Source organism: Monodon monoceros, unplaced genomic scaffold (genome assembly GCF_005190385.1).
Source record: "Monodon monoceros isolate NGI ecotype Baffin Bay Population unplaced genomic scaffold, NGI_Narwhal_1 Super_Scaffold_4, whole genome shotgun sequence".
NCBI lineage: Eukaryota > Metazoa > Chordata > Mammalia > Artiodactyla > Monodontidae > Monodon > Monodon monoceros.
Window position 1 is genome coordinate 3,591,249 of NW_021703781.1, and position 16,022 is coordinate 3,607,270.

Sequence of the window (16,022 nt, forward strand, 5' to 3'; positions counted from 1 at the left end):
CATTCATCCTGTTTTGGGGGCAGAAGTGATAACAGCAGTAGCATCCAATATCCAGGGTCATGACGTCAGTGATGTGAGGGTAGTGCTGGCTCCACCAGCTGACGTGCAACCCCTTCACAGGCTCAGCGCTGCCATGTGATTTCAGGATCTTGCGTGATAGCCACCAAGCCTGCTTCCCCAGCCATCTCAGCGAGTCTGTGCCCTGTGTAATAGCTTCCAATAAACCCTTCTTCTGCTTCAGTTAGCCAGAGATGATTTCTGTCATTTGCAACTAAAAATTCCTATGGATACAAATGCATCCCCTTTCAGTGAAAGATGGATGCACGTTCTTGCCCCCCGGCCGTGTGGACGCTTCCTCTAGGGTGTACTGTTCACTTCCTGAGTCAGAGTTGACTTGTGCTGGGAGCAGCTCATCTGTTCACTGGTGGCTTTGGTACGCTTCAGGAAAGAGGTCTAACGCATTTGTATTTTGACTGCCCCAGGTTGTGCTGAAGGAGGTGAAAATTTGACCAAAATAAAGCCTGCTATTTGGGAAAATGGGAAAACCGAAAGAAAAGTGAAGTCCTAAAAATATATCTTGTGGAAATACCCAAAGAGGAAGAAGAAAATAAGATCTTCCCTGGGAATACGGTACTGGATGGTGCAGAAGAGATAGAAAACAGAACGGGCTTTTTAGGTCAACTGGTTTCTTCCTGCAACAAAAGCATAATTTAGATTTCGTCAAGGTATATGACCTCTCAATAGCCCTGTGTTCCAAACTCCAGCAGAACTAGGTCAAAGAAAAGGTATTGTACAAGAGTGAGGGGCATCGGGGCAGGCTAGCTGGCTTTTTTTCTCAAGACATCATTCCTGGGCAATCACTTTACATGATCACTGCCTCTGTCTTGCGCCCAACACATCTATGTTGGTCCCCAGCTTCCTTCCATATTTCACCCAGTGACGTTTCTGGAGTCTGGTATGTTATAAGATTGGCCCCCAGTGACTCGTGCAGTGTGACAGGGCCCCTTTTCTACCACCTGAATCTGAGCTGTATTTGGGATTGGCTGGGGTCGATGAAAGATGGTAGGGGTGACTTGGTGCCTGTCCTGGAGGCTGGGCCATAAGAGGCCTTGCAGTGTTTGTGTTCCCCCCTTTGGAGCCCGGAGACCACCTAGCTGTGAAGATGCCTCATCCCGCCCATTGGAGGCTGAGCGCACGAAGGGGCCAGGGCTGGTAGCCAGCCCTAGACATGAATGGTTAAGTCAAAAAAGAAAACAATTCGTATGAGGTGAGACCAAAACATTCACTGTGGTAGATTAAAAACCCCTACTCTATTGGTGGGAATATAAATTGGTACAGCCACTATGGAAAACTGTACAGAGATTCCTTAAAAAACTAAAAGTAGAGCTACCATATGATCCAGCAATCTCACTCCTGGGCATGTATCCGGACAAAACTATAATTCAAAAATACTTAAACACCCCAATGTCCACAGCAGCACTATTCACAACAGCCAAGACACGGAAACAACCTAAATGTCCATCGACAGATGAATGGATAAAGAAGATGTGGTACATATGTACAGCGGAATACTACTCAGCCATAAAAAGGAATGAAATAATGCCTTTGCAGTGACATGGATGCAACTAGAGGTCATCATACTAAGTGAAGTAAGTCAGACAGAGAAAGACAAATACCATATGATATCACTTATATGTGGAATCTAAAATATGGCACAAATGAACCTATCTACAAAACAAAGAGACACACAGTCATAGAGAACAGTCTTGTGGTTGCCAAGGGGGAGAGGGGGAGAGAAACGGATGGACTGGGAGTTTGGGGTTAGTAGGTGCAAACTGTTATATATAGGATGGATAAACAACAAGTTCCTTCTGTATAGCAGAGGGAACTATATTCAATCTCCTGGGATAAAGCATAATGGAAAAGAATATGAAAAAGAATGTATACGTGTGTGTTATTGAGTCATTTTACTGCACAGCAGAAATTAGCATAACATTGTAAATCAACTCTACATCAATACAAAAAATGTTTTTTAAAAGAACCCCTGTTGGGCTTCCCTGGTGGCGCAGTGGTTGAGAGTCCACCTGCCGATGCAGGGGACGTGGGTTCGTGCCCCAGTCCGGGGGGATCCCACATGCCGCGGAGCGGCTGGGCCCGTGAGCCATGGCCGCTGAGCCTGCGCGTCCGGAGCCTGTTGCTCCGCAGCGGGAGAGGCCACAACGGTGAGAGGCCCGCGTACCGCAAAAAAAAAAAAAAAAAAAGAACCCCTGTTGGTGATGAGGGGCTGGCCGACTTCTAGAATCTAATTAACTCTGAGCCCCTTCGATTCAAAGATGGGTTAACTTGCGAAAAAAGCTGTAAGCCACATAGAACTTGTGCTGTAACAATAACTCAGATTTAACTCAGCAAACCTTAAAAGTTCTTCCTTTGAATTTCGGGAAAAACAGGAAGCTGTCAAAATAGGCAATTCTATTGCATTACTGCACCAGAGACACTTAATTTCCACCACCTTCCGTGGCATTTTCTGGCATTTGTGCAAAATGCCAGGGAAACATTGCCCCTCTTTTCTGTACAATCTGATCATTACTCCCTCAGCCCGAAAACCTTTTCCAAAATAATCTCCCTAAATTAGATTCCTAGAATTTCTAAGAATCCTCTCAGGTAATAGCTTTTAAAGAGTGAAGAAATGGCCAATTGTTCTTGGGTGAAAAATGTCCTTTAGTCACTGTGAGGTTCTGGATGGCCATGACCTGACTCCTGTTTACCCTTCTAGCATTTTCTGTGACCCCTTCTTCCCAAACCACCTGGAAACCGCATCTGGCTCCTTCATGCCTCTTTGTCATCACGCCAGCTGTTCCCTCCTCTGTTGAGCTGACCAGACTCCGGTCCGATTGCAGTGCCCCTTCTCTGGCCCCCAAGCATCCCATGTACAGTGCCGTCTTAGCACTCACCTCACTGAGCCGTAACCGCCCATCGCGTGTCTGCCTTGCGACGAGGCTCCAAGCTCCTTAAGGCGGGGCCTTCACTTCTGTACTCGAAGCGCCTAAGCCCGTGCTTGACATACTAGCAGTACTAGCAGTGCTGAATAAATGTCTCCCAAGTGAATATCAGACCCATATGCCCAACTAGCTACCTGACGTATTCACTTGGGTGAATCAAGCGCGTTTGAAAGTACCCAAAATGGGGCTGTTGGTTACATCCTCAAATGCAAAAGTGTTGCTCCTCGTTCAGGCTTCCCAGCCTCAGTAAACGCACCCGTCCACCAGGCACTCAACCTAGAAAGCGGGGAGTAGCCTGAGCACTCCGGCTTCCCTCACCCCAACACGCGGGCCCATCCACCTCCGAGCCTCCTAGCACGTCTGTGCCTCTAGCATCTTCTCCTGCTGGGGTGACTACAGGACACTCCTAAGCGGTCCCCCCCGTTTTTGCCTTCGTCCCCTCTGGCACCCTCTCCGCACGGCTACCAGAATGAGCTCTTCAGGTGCAAACTAGGTCAGTCATCCCCCTTTCCAGAACCCTCCATGGCTCCCCACTGTGCACAGAAGAAAAATGCAGCCCTTCCCCCTGGCCAGGAGGCCCCCGTGACCCGGCCTCCCACCCTCTCTGGTCAGGTCATTCCTCCCCAGTTGCTCCCGACTCAGACATTCAGCAGTTCCCAGTTCTGGGCCTAGAACATTCTTGTTCCTGTTCTCCTCAGGATCCTTCCCTGACGATCCCATCTCATGTACCACTTCCTCACCCTCTGCAGTGATTCTGGTCACAGACCCTTATTCACCTCCTTACACCTTTTCTGCAAGCTGTGACTGCTTTGCTCATTTGTCTACTTGTTCATTTTCCACGTCATGAGGGTAACACTCAAGGTCACGTGCCCACTGCATCCCCAGCATTAGAACATTGCCTGACACAGAGGGAGGGCTATATTGGAGAAAGGCGTGTATGAATCAAGGATAAACAAAGAGCCCAGGAGACGGGCCCATGAGCACATCTGTGACACTGATCCCTGTGTGATCGCGACACAACTGCAGTGTCTGATTCATGGAAAAACCAGAGTCACACTTCCCAGATTCAGGCCAAGTCAGTCACCACAGGGCAGTAAGCATTCGTGTAGTGCCTGCTCGTACGCGATCTCACTTAAATCACACAACGACTTTATGAGGCAGCCATTCTTATTATCATTTTACAGATGATAAAAAAAAAAAAAAACCTAAGAGACGCTAAATGACTTACCCACAATAGACCATGACACTCGTAACCCAAGGAACCAGGTTCCATATGGTCCACACCCGCTTATTGCTTCTGAGCTTTTCCCAAAAGGAATGAAACCAAAACCCTGACTTGCGACTCTGAAGGTTTACACCAGACGTTTCACCTTATTATTACCTCAGATGACTGGGGTTTAGTTATATCCAAATACATGGAACAAAGTGATTGTAGCAAGTTCCCTAATTCTCATCCTGTAGGGCAGGCGTCCCATTCTTCCTTTTTAAGGGTGATTTCTTATTAAAGCTTCGCACGGTAATTAACTCAAATGACTGACTGCCGACAACTTCGACAATAAAGAGATTCTTACCTCGGAATTCTAGTCCCCGAAGTTGAAAGGTGACAAGACCGTTGCCAATTTCAATCAGGTGAACGAAAGCATTGAGGTAGTCTGAAGCCAATATAAAGCAATCTCCAGAGCTGTAGTTACCCCATCGGCCAAGGACGAGGTCTCCACAGAGGGACTCCTGGAGGGCCCTTGTCAAGTGTTCGTAAAAGATGGAATTGAGGTTGTTGCCATCGCTCCCTGAAGACAGGACGAGAAATAATATGCCCAGTGAGTCCGACTGCAACATGCTTGACCTGGGAGACAGGGAGCTGTCTCTTGATTAGGGGTGAATCAGATCTTCAGACACTTCGCCCGTCAGGGTGGTGACACCCTCCTATTTCTTCCCGCTATACTCTTTCTGGTCAATGTCATCTGCACAAATGGATTGAGTTCCTGTCTAAACGAGACACCTGACAAATTCCTACCTCCAGCTGAGATCTCTGGCCTGGGCTCTTGACCCGTCTACTTCCTCGTGGACCTATCTCTTGTATGTTTCAGATGCTTCCCCCTGCAGTGGTCCAGGTCAGGTCCCCATGTCCGCTCTCCACCTCAGCCAACAGCACCACCATCCAGTCGGCCACAACCTAGGAATCTTTCTTCCCACTCCTTCCCACCCAAGCCTCTCAATTTTACTTTCTTCAAGTATTTTTTTGCATCTTCCTACTTTTCTCCATTCCCATTACCCCTACCCTATTCCAAGCTCCATGATTTCTCAAGTAGATGACCACAGTGGTCATGTGACTCACCTATGCATCTTCACTGGGACCTGCTCGCTCATCGATTCTCTACCTCAAAGCCAGAACAAGCTTTCCAGACGGAAAAGGGGAAGGTGCCGTCCAGGACCCCCCAGCCCAGGATTCAAAGTGGTTTCTCAGGGCTCTTAAGATAGAGACGACTTTATAACATCGCCTGTAATAGGGTCCCATAAGTTATCCTTCATAGGAAGAAGCTAGGACAGCCCTGATCAACCCAGAGTGGACGGTCACACCAGGGGCGCCGTGCGGTCTGCTCCCCACTTCACTCTCCATCCTCACCTCCCACTAACCCCTTCCTCATCCTTCATGCTCAGCAACACAGAACTTCTCTCAGTTGAGTGACTCACAGGCCCCCGCCCACCCCAGGCCTTTGCAGACACTGATCTTTCTGCCTGGGTTTTCCTTCCATTGCTCTCTGGCTTATTACCGCTACGATTCTTCAGACCTCCACTCGACGGCCACCTCAGGGAAGCCTTCACTGACCACCTCGCCAGGCCAAGTCCCCTGTTATAGGCTGTCAGGACTGTGACCCTCTGCTTTGAAGCACTTGTCACAGTTGGAATTTGACTTCTGTTTTTTTGTATGGTTATTTGATTAACATTCGATTTCTCCAATGCACCCAACAGTGAAGGAAGACTGAATATGCTTATTTTTGTATCCCAATACTAGCAGAATTCCTAACACGTAGTAGAGAATCACTCACTCTCTGTTGAACGATAGATGACACCATAGATGATACAGCTTCATTAAGAGAAATTTTGCCTCTGAGAACATTCCCATCGAGTGACTCCAGGGTTTCACTGAGATATAATTTACAGGTAATAAACTGTGTGTGTGTGTGTGTGTGTGTGTGTGTGTGTGTGTGTATACACACACACATATATATACATACATACATATATTCTACAATATAAATAATTATTGCTAGTATTATATATTATATACAGAAAATAAACAGTGTATATACACATACATTCAACAATATTCATAACCATTACTAGTATTATATATTATATACAAATCTATATGTAATATTATATATTATACACAAATCTATATATATACAAACCTATATTTTATATATTATATACATAGATATAAATTATTATATATTGAGGCAATTTATTGTTTTTAAGTTATATATGTATATCAAACTCAGACTTATTGAGGAATAACTTATAGAGGGTAAAATTCACCCTTTTTAGTGTCCAATCCTATGAGTCTTGACATATGCTTCTAGTCACGTAACCACCACTTAGAATGATGCATTTGTGTTTCATCCACACTGTGGTATAGAGCAGCGGTCTGTTCTGTTTCTTCTGTATGCAGCTACTACAGTTTGCTTATCCATTCAACAGCTCAAGGACCTTTGGGTTGTTTCCAGTGTTGGTGATGATGGGTAAAGCCGCTCACAACACTCATGAAGAGAAGTTTATGTGAACACGTTTTCATTGCGCTTGAGTCAACCCCTAGGAGTGGCACTGCTGTTCTCCAAAGTGGCTGGACCGTTCTGCAGCCCCGTCACAGGGACTGAGAATTCTAGCTGTTCCGCATCCTGGCCAGGACTTGGTATCGTCAACTGTTGCTTGTTTGTTTAAACCTTAGCCATTCGAATCGGGTGGGTCAGGACCCCAAGAAGGAGGAAGGATACAGCAAAGGAGATGGAGTGACGGATTGCCCTGCTTCCCAGTGGAAGGCTAGTGTGTTTCAGGGGCGTGAAACTGGGGCTTTGTAGTGCATTTCTTGTCATCTCCTTGCTGGGCCCAGACTCCTTTTATTTCCTCTGTCAGATCTCTCACGATGAAGGATAGAACCTTTTCTGAGAAGAATGGGTAAACTGGGAAGTCCTCCTGGTCTGTGGTCTTGGGGGTGTTAGAAGTGCTGGGAGGGGCTAGGAGGAAAGTTTGCCATCAGTGCTTTTATTTTAAGAGCGTCTTTTCTTTGGGGAGTAAATTCTGGCTCTGGAAAGTCAGAGGAGCATAGAGTTGCCCCAAAGAGAAAAGGCCTAAAGCAAAGCTCAAGGACCCCTTCCAGCTACTGGAGTAGAGACAGAGGTTCAGGGAAGTTCGAGATAAAGCCTAGAGACCTGAACGGAGCTTCCCTGCTCTGTACCCTTGGGAACCAGAGCATGACTGGAGGTGCAGGAAGGTGCAGAGTGGCCCCAAGTGCATCCGCATAAGGAAGATCACTGATCCACCGCTAAGAAATCTACAAAATAACACTATCAAACTATGGATATCACTGCTAGGCATTCATGCCAGTTAAAAGCTGAATTGAAATTAGTGCATTTATAACCTCATCATGATTAACGGAAATAAATGAACTGTCCTATGGACTGAGTCAGGTCATGTTGTCTAATAAAGTATCAGTATGCTTAACTTTCTATGCAGATGAAGCCTTCCTGACCTGCCATGATATTCATTTTCTGTGATGAACCAGCATGTATCCTGAGACACTAATCAGAGATTACTTTGAGTCTCTAGCACTCTTAAAGGAAAGGCCTGAATGAGAGAATTAACTTTTGCTTAACTGTTCAAACTGTTTGACATTCGAATAAAACAAAAGAACTTATACCACTAAAAGTGGAGGGCTTAGAGCACCATGACCACGCACCTGTATAATTAGATTAAAATGAGACAAAATTATGAACAACTAAAGGTGCAATGCACTTATGAAACTGTCCGTATGCCTAATATCAATGGCCCAGCAAAGTTACAGAGTCCCACGGATCCACATTAGAGATACTTATACCCCAACCCATGCCCCCTGAAAGTTGGGCTGTCTCTTCAGGTATTTTCAAGTTCCAAATTATGATTTCAAACTAATTATGTATACGCAATTCAAACATAGCTAATAAGCATGACACAATTCTTCCTAGACAACATTTTTGGCCCAAGGGAGAGAGAGAGTGAGGTGGATAAAAATACAGAATAGTTGAAATTTGCATACTGATATGAGGAAAAAAGAGGTCGGATGGTTAAAAGTGAAATAGATTACCGGAAGAAAAAAGTACTTTTCTGGCAGGTAAATCTTTCCATAGCTTAATGTGGTACAAAGTTTCTGAAGACTTCTGGATCCTGGATCCTGGAATTGCTTGCCTTTAAGGACATCATAACACTGACATTTTTCAAAAACAAATTTTGCCAGAAGACTAATACCAAGGTTTATTGTCTATATTCGACGTTTAGCATACACAAACTAAAATGTATTAACAGGGTCATTCAATACTGAAAAGATATCTAATCATTTCTAAATAATGGAGGAATGCATTTCTCAACCAAATCAGGATACTTGATCAGTTCTAGTTGCACAGTTTTATTTTTACCGTCAGCATGCATTGTCTCCACAATGATTAAAAAATAGTGAGTACTTAATTCCCCTTTTTGGATTGAAGGAATCCACCTACACAACAAAATAAATAAATAAAAAGAGAGAAGGAAGACATCCTCTTACCTGGATCCTTTTCAATTTGGACCACCAGTCTTGTGTTGGAATTATCCATGCGTCTTGTACTAGAAGGGGGCCACAAAAGGGGAAGAGGTCCTGATTACATCCCTCCAAATGACAGTTGGCTCACAGAATCAGCTGTGTGAGTGGGAAATGCAGGGGAGATGGAGCTCACATATTAGGGTGTTTGCTCCACTTTGACAAGGCTGTCGGAAGAAGGAGGGGTTGGAAGGGAGGGAAAAATACAGAAAACACACAGAGGGAAGAGATAACTAGCACTTAGGATATGGGAGATTGGCCTTCAATCTTATCAGTTCTGAGCACCCGGTCCACAAAATGAAAGCAAGCATTTGAACTGCCAATGGACTGTCACTCACCTTCAGAACTTCAGAGCAGTGCACACATAGCTATCTTTCTTTTCAAATTGATTCCAGAAAATTCGTGATTAGTAGTCTATGTCTCCACTACTTGCTTTCAAGAGTTGGGCCCATTCTTACAGACCTTTCTTAGGCTGAACCACAAGAATAAAAACAGCTCTCACAAGCTTAGGAAAAGGTGGATTGTCTGTAGCCATGGTAACCAGTGGCCGCCAGAACCAGTTTTAAACCTTTGCAGTTATGACAACCCACCTCAACTTACAGCTTTGGTAAGCAAGCCAGCCAGCCCATGGTGGCCCCTTGCTTCTGAAAGTCAGCTGGTGAGGGACAGACTCAGTCCAGACCTCTCAGGGGTCAACAGTCACTCCCCAAGTGACTGCCCTGAAGAGGGTATCAGCCCACTTATGTCTGTAAAATTCACCGGCCCTTGACCTTCAGATGTCCCGAAAACCCTTTATCAGTGCAACAGTCTGCTCTGCTTGGAGGGACTGTGCCGGACCAGCTTTGACTTATTTCAGACATTGAGTGGTGGTCTTGTCATCCTTTGAAGGATGAAATGTGAAACTGACGTCAACCACATGAAGTTGACGATATTCAACTGTTTATGACCTGCAAAAATGGCAATTTCATATGGCTAAACCATACAAGTTTGAACATAATGAGGGTCCGATCTTTACCATGCCTGGCCCCTGACTTTGCCATCCCTCTGCCCTTTGCTTTCTGTGCTCCAACCACCCTGGCTTTCTTTTTCCACGCCTTCAACACGCCCTGACCTCCTTCTCCCTCCCTCCCTCCCCTGCATCCTTTACACCTGTTGTGTCCTCTATTTGGAGGACTTCCTTTCCAGCTCCACCCACTTTTCCTTGTTGACTCCTCTAATCTTTCCCATCCAGCTAAGTATCACCTTCTCAGGGAAGCCTTCCTGGCACCTGCTTTGGGTGAGATTCACGTGTTGTGTGCACTTTCATACCTCTCCTTTGGAGCACGTGTCACAGGTAATATTACTACTAAAGCTGACCGTTAACATTTATGTAGCACTTACTCATGTAAGCACTTCACCTGTATTAACTCATTACAACTTCACAACCACCTTCTTAGGTGAATATACCTGTTATCACAAAGCAAGAACCTGAGGCACCGTGGATTAAATGTCCAAAGTCACAGAGCTCGTGAGTGGTCTAGCCGAGATCTGGACCCAGGCAGGCGGCCTCTGGAGCCTTCACTCTACATCATACACATCTTTGTGTGTGTCAACTAAAAATATATATATATTCACAACCTAAAAGTTGAAAGTTATGTTTCATTTGGGGGGAATTTCTAGGAATTCAAGCCAGGGAGGCAGCATCTCAAGTAAACCCGAGAGACTGCTCCGAGGAGGTGAGGGGGTAGCCAGGATATATAGAAGTTTTGCAACAAAGGGCAGGTAGTCTGAACGTCATATTGCTAATTAAAGAAAACCAGATATCTCAAGTTAAGGAATTTAGCACTTTTCTGTGTATGGGCAGATGCTAGAGTCTGGGCTCACTGAAATCATTCCTTTGATGTGTACCTCAGCTATCTCGGGCCAGTATCCTGTGTTTTCACATCCTGAGTTTCCTCAGGGCTCACTGTAGGGAAAGGCTGCAGTCTGATGGCTGCTAGATGGCAGGTATTCTTTTCCTTCCCGAGTTCCCTCAGGGCTCACCAGCTCACCATCAACTGCTGATGACTGTGACATCCTTTGTTTACTGACATGGCAGGAAATATTCCATTTCCTTTTCTTTTTTTTTTTTTAAAGAATATTGCATTTATTAATTTGAAAAGTAGACCCAAATACTCAGCAATATTCCATTTCTCACATGATAATTTGATTACATCTGCCTCTTATATCAGACCCTAAGGACCGTGAGGTACCATTTTGCTGACATCTGGCACACAGCAGTCACTCCATTTGTTGACAAAATAAATGAATAGTCAAAGATAATACTGCTGCTGAAGTGTTCTTCTCTGATAACACCTGCTAAGAAAAAAGGAGACTGCTTCTGGATAACATTTCAATGTGATTGTTGACATACTGAGTGTGATTAACTAAATGACGAGCACTTTTTAGTGCTTAGTCTCTTGGGAATCAGAGCAGATTAAAAAGATGCTTAGATGCATCTGTACTTTAAATAAATAAGAAAGTTTGTCTTCAGAAAAAAAAAAAGTATTCTCATTTCCTCCTATGTCTCAGATATTTGAGAACCATCTAGGCAGGATCCTATTTGAGTTTTGTAAAACAGACTCTACAGATGGGTTGGAAAGGAGGAATATTCTGTTACAGCTCAAAAAGGCCATTAACCCCAGCACAATGTTCTATTACTGCTTCAGTTTCCTTGCAAATCCCCTCAGACGGGCTTTGAAAATAAAAGAGCCTGGGGTGGCAGAAAATAAAGCAAACAACAAAATTCTTTCTAATGAAGGCTGGAATCCCATGTCGGCATAGTTAGTCCCTAAATGGAATTTTAATTTCACCTTAAGACCGAGGACAAATGGAATTTTCAGCAGCAGAATAAACAATTTTTAAAGTGGGACTGCGCCAAAAGAAAGCCATTTACCAAACTCCTTACGGAATTAAAACACCTTCTAAAGCTATGTTAACTGGAAGGCTATCTCTGCAAAAGGCTTTGGCTGCAGAGTGCTAAATTCTGCTCAGCGGTAACTAAGCTAGGCTGCCTGTGTGCCCCAGGGCCTCTGGCTCAGCCACCAGACTAAGAAGGCCAACTGTCAACGATACTGGGTATTCTGAGCTTATCTCCAGTGCTTTCCTCCTGTAAATGTGGTGCTTACCACTCAAAGGTGCTAATTAGCTCAGTAATTGGATTTCTGCCTTCACGCTCCTATTGCATGAACATCAGTTCTGCTGCTCAGGGAGAAGAAGCGGGCTCCCGACTCATTCCACAATCTCAGGGGAAGTACAGAATGCTGGTGTGGTCAGGTGGGCATCTGCGGTGTGTGCTCTCAGCCCCTGCCTGGCAAAGCCAAGGCTCATTGCTAGGCCACGCTGTCCTGAGCGCCACAGGCCGAGAGTCTAGTAATATCATTGGTCTTCCCAGAGAAACTGACTTACTCAAAGCATCCCTTTCTTATGTTAATACGGCAGGGCTGGTTCCCTCCCTTCAAGCTTTCCCTCCCTAGTCTAAATCCAGCACCTTCTGTCTTATGTGGCCTCATCTGAGGAGCTTAAATAATTTAACAGTAATTTACTTAATTCTACTGCTTCAGGTTCCAGTTTGTCAGCACACACAGACAATTTATGGGAGAGGTATTCCCATTTCTGATGGGGAAGTGTGACTGGCTGGAATGCCTGTTGATACAGCAAAGCCAGGATGGATGGACTGTAGTTCTGGGAGGGGGACCATGGACTGAACCCGCCCGCCCTGGCCAGGCACCAGAGTAGCCACTGGCATGAGTTCTCTTACAACAGGAAGTCCTGGTAAGGAACTCGGAACTAACAAGCCACCACCCACCAGGAGAATTCAGGAAAGGTCAAAAGGAGGGAGGAGACACCAGCCCATATGTCCTGCCAACCTCCCAGAACCCTTTGTGCCGGTATCCATCTTGGCTGAGAGATGCGCGCGTCACGAGGAAGGACCCCGAGTCAGACCAGATGTGGGCCGATCAAGATGATGGACCAGAGGCAACCCGGAAACTAACCCCATCACCATAAAGCCCGAGACTGCGAGCCACGTGGCAGAGCAGTCCTCCTGGGTTCCCTTGCGCTGCTGCTCTGCGCCCAGGCGCCCCTTCCCAATAAAGTCTCTTGCTTTGTCAGCATGTCTGTCTCCTCAGACACATTTCTGAGTGTTAGACAAGAGCCCACTCACTGGCCCTGGAAGGGGTCCCCCTTCCTGCAGCAGTTCTCTTCATGCTGCAGGCAGCATTAGAGAAATCTGGACATCGAGAAGGCAGCCAGACACTAAAGAAGGACACTGTCACCTTTTAAGTTGAATATATACACAAGTTTCATCCGGGTTGGTATTTTTTGATGATTTTTCCATCTATATTCATAAGGGATATTGGTCTAAGGTTTTCTTTGCTTGTGATGACTTTGTCTGCCTTTGGTATCAGGGTAATACTGGACCCACAGAATGATTTAGGAACTATTCCTTCCTCCACTCTTTTTTGGGAGATTTGAGAAGGACTGATGTGAATTCTTCTTTAAACATTTTACAGGCTTCCCTGGTGGTGCAGTGGTTGAGAGTCTGCCTGCCGATGCAGGGGACACGGGTTCGTGCCCCGGTCTGGGAGGATCCCACACGCCGCCGAGCGGCTGGGCCCGTGAGCCGTGGCCGCTGAGCCTGCGCGTCTGGAGGCTGTGCTCCACAACGGGAGAGGCCACAACAGTGAGAGGCCCACGTAACGCAAAAAATAAATAAATAAATAAAATAAACATTTTACAGAATTCCAGAGGGAAGCCAACTCATCCTGGGCTCTTCTTTGTTAGGAGTTTTTTGATTACCAATTAATTCCCTTTACTTGTTATAGGTCTATTCAGGTTTTCCATTTCTTTTTCAGTCAGTTTTGGTAGGGTGTGTGTTTCTATGAATTCCTCCAGTTCAGCTAGGTTATCTAATTTGTTGGTACACGGTAGTTCATAGAATTCTCTTTCAATTATGTAATGTTGGTAGTAATGTCCCCACTTCCGTGATTTTAGTAATTTGAGTCTTCTCTCTTTTTTTCTTGGTCATTCTTGGTAAAGGCCTGTCAATTTTGTCAACCTTTTCAAAGAATCAACTTTTGGTGTAATTTATTATTTCTATTGATTTTCTATTATCTATTTCATTTCTCTCCATTTTAATCTTTACTATTTCCATCTGTCTGCTTGCTTTGGTTTAGTTTGCTCTTCTTTTTCTAGTTCCTTAACATGGAAGACTAATTTATTGATTTGAGATTTTTCTTATTTTTTAATTTAGGCACTTACAGCTATGAATTTCCCTCTGAGCACTGCTTTTGCTACATACCGTAAGTTTTAATATATTATGTTTTCATTTTCATTCATCACAAAATATTTTTTATTTTCTCTTGTGATTTGTTTTTTGACCCATTGGTTGTTTAAGTAGCTTTACTTTATACTTCTTTGGGAACTTTCCAGATTTCCTCTTGCTGTTAATTTCCGATTTCATTCCATTGTAGCTGAAGAACATATGTGGCATGATTTCAATCCTTTTAAATTTATTGAGGTTTGTTTTATGGCCTAACACATGGTTTATTCTGGAGAACTGTCCATGTGCATTTGACAAGAACGTCTTTTTAAAAACGTTTGCCTTGTAAAATACTCTGTTAAAAGGATGAAAAGACCAGGTACAGACTGAGAGAAAATATTTGCAAACCGCATATCCAACAAAGTGCTAGTATCTAGAATATATAAAAAACCCTCAAAACTCAGCAGTAAGAAAACCAAAACAAAACAAACAAAAAACCCACAAAGAATCCAATTAGAAAGTGAGCAAAGATGTGAACAAACATTTCCCTGAAGAGGACATACTGATGGCAAATAAGCTCAGAAAAAGATGTTCAATGTCATAAGTCATTAGGGAGATGAAGATTAAAACCACAGGGAGATATCACTATACACCCATTAGAATGGCTAAAGTATAAAATAGTGAAAACATCAATATACTTGCAAGGATATGGAGAGACTAGATCCTTACGCATTGCTGCTGGGGATGTAAAATGGTGTCACTCCTCTGAAAAAAGTTTGGCAGTTTCTTTAAAAAAACTACCATGGGACCCAGCAATTATATTCCTGGGCAATTATGCCAGAGAAGTGAAGACTTATGTTCACCCAAAAACCCATAGACAAATGTCCCTGGCAGCTTTATTCATAATAGCCAAAAACTGGAAGCAACCCAGATGTCCCTTAGTGGGTGAGTTGTTAAACAGACTGTGGTTTCCATACTATGGGATACTGCTTAGCAATTAAAAGGGGCAAACTGCCGACATACAACAACCTGGAAGAATCTTCACTGAACTACGGTGAGTGAAAACAGCCAATCCCACGAGGTTTAAACACTATATGATTCCGTTCATATAAAACTCTTGCAATGACAAAATTATAGAGTTGGAGAACCAATTCGTGGTTGACAGGAGGTAAGAAGGAGGGAGGGGCAGAAAGGAAGAGTGTGTGACTATCAAAGGGCAGCAGGAGAAGTCTCTGTGGGGATGGACATGGTCTGTACCTTGACTGGACCAACATCAATATCCTGGTGATCGTTTTACAAGACGTTAACACATGTAAATTGGATAAAGAGTACATGGGGAGATCTCTTTTTATTCTTTCTTTCTACTCCATGTGAATCTATACTTAGCTTTTAAAAAAAAAATTTAATTAAAAAACTCTCCATAGCTAATAGCAGGCCTGAATTCCGTGACTACAATGCATTCGTGTGAGATTCTCATCTCTCACCCTAACTTGCTTGCATCACAAATTAGGATCACTTCTCCCATTTCAGTCAGAAAAATCCAAGACTCTCCAGCACTCCAAATACAGGAGAAGAAGTCCAACTATTCATTCACTGGGAAGTCATAAATATTTAGGGGGTGAAAAGTGTTTCTTCTCTTTCTGCAAATGCAACTAATAAAAACAGTAATAAAAAAATCTAGCTGCATGTGGTTGGGCAAAGAGTCAGCCAGATGGGGAACTGAAAAGATGGAGATGCAGAGGATTGTAGCAGATTCGTAAGGATTAAATGACCAGGGTGGGGCTTCCCTGGTGGCGCAGTGGTTGAGAGTCCGCCTGCCGGTGCAGGGGACACGGGTTCGTGCCCTGGTCCGGGAAGATCCCACATGCCGTGGAGCGGCTGGGCCCGTGAGCCATGGCCGCTGAGCCTGCGA

The 16,022-nt window shown here is 44.5% G+C and overlaps 1 protein-coding gene across 1 annotated transcript in view; it reads right to left on the reverse strand.

The window, feature by feature from the left end:
- PCNX2 (pecanex 2) overlaps positions 1-16,022 on the reverse strand; it is a 278,141-nt gene that overhangs the window by 50,916 nt on the left and 211,203 nt on the right. Inside the window, exons 25-26 of the mRNA XM_029200853.1 lie at positions 8,797-8,855; positions 4,571-4,786 (exon numbers count right to left, since the gene is read on the reverse strand). Of these exons, the coding sequence (XP_029056686.1) occupies positions 4,571-4,786; positions 8,797-8,855 (275 nt within the window). The remainder of the gene's footprint in view (positions 1-4,570; positions 4,787-8,796; positions 8,856-16,022) is intronic.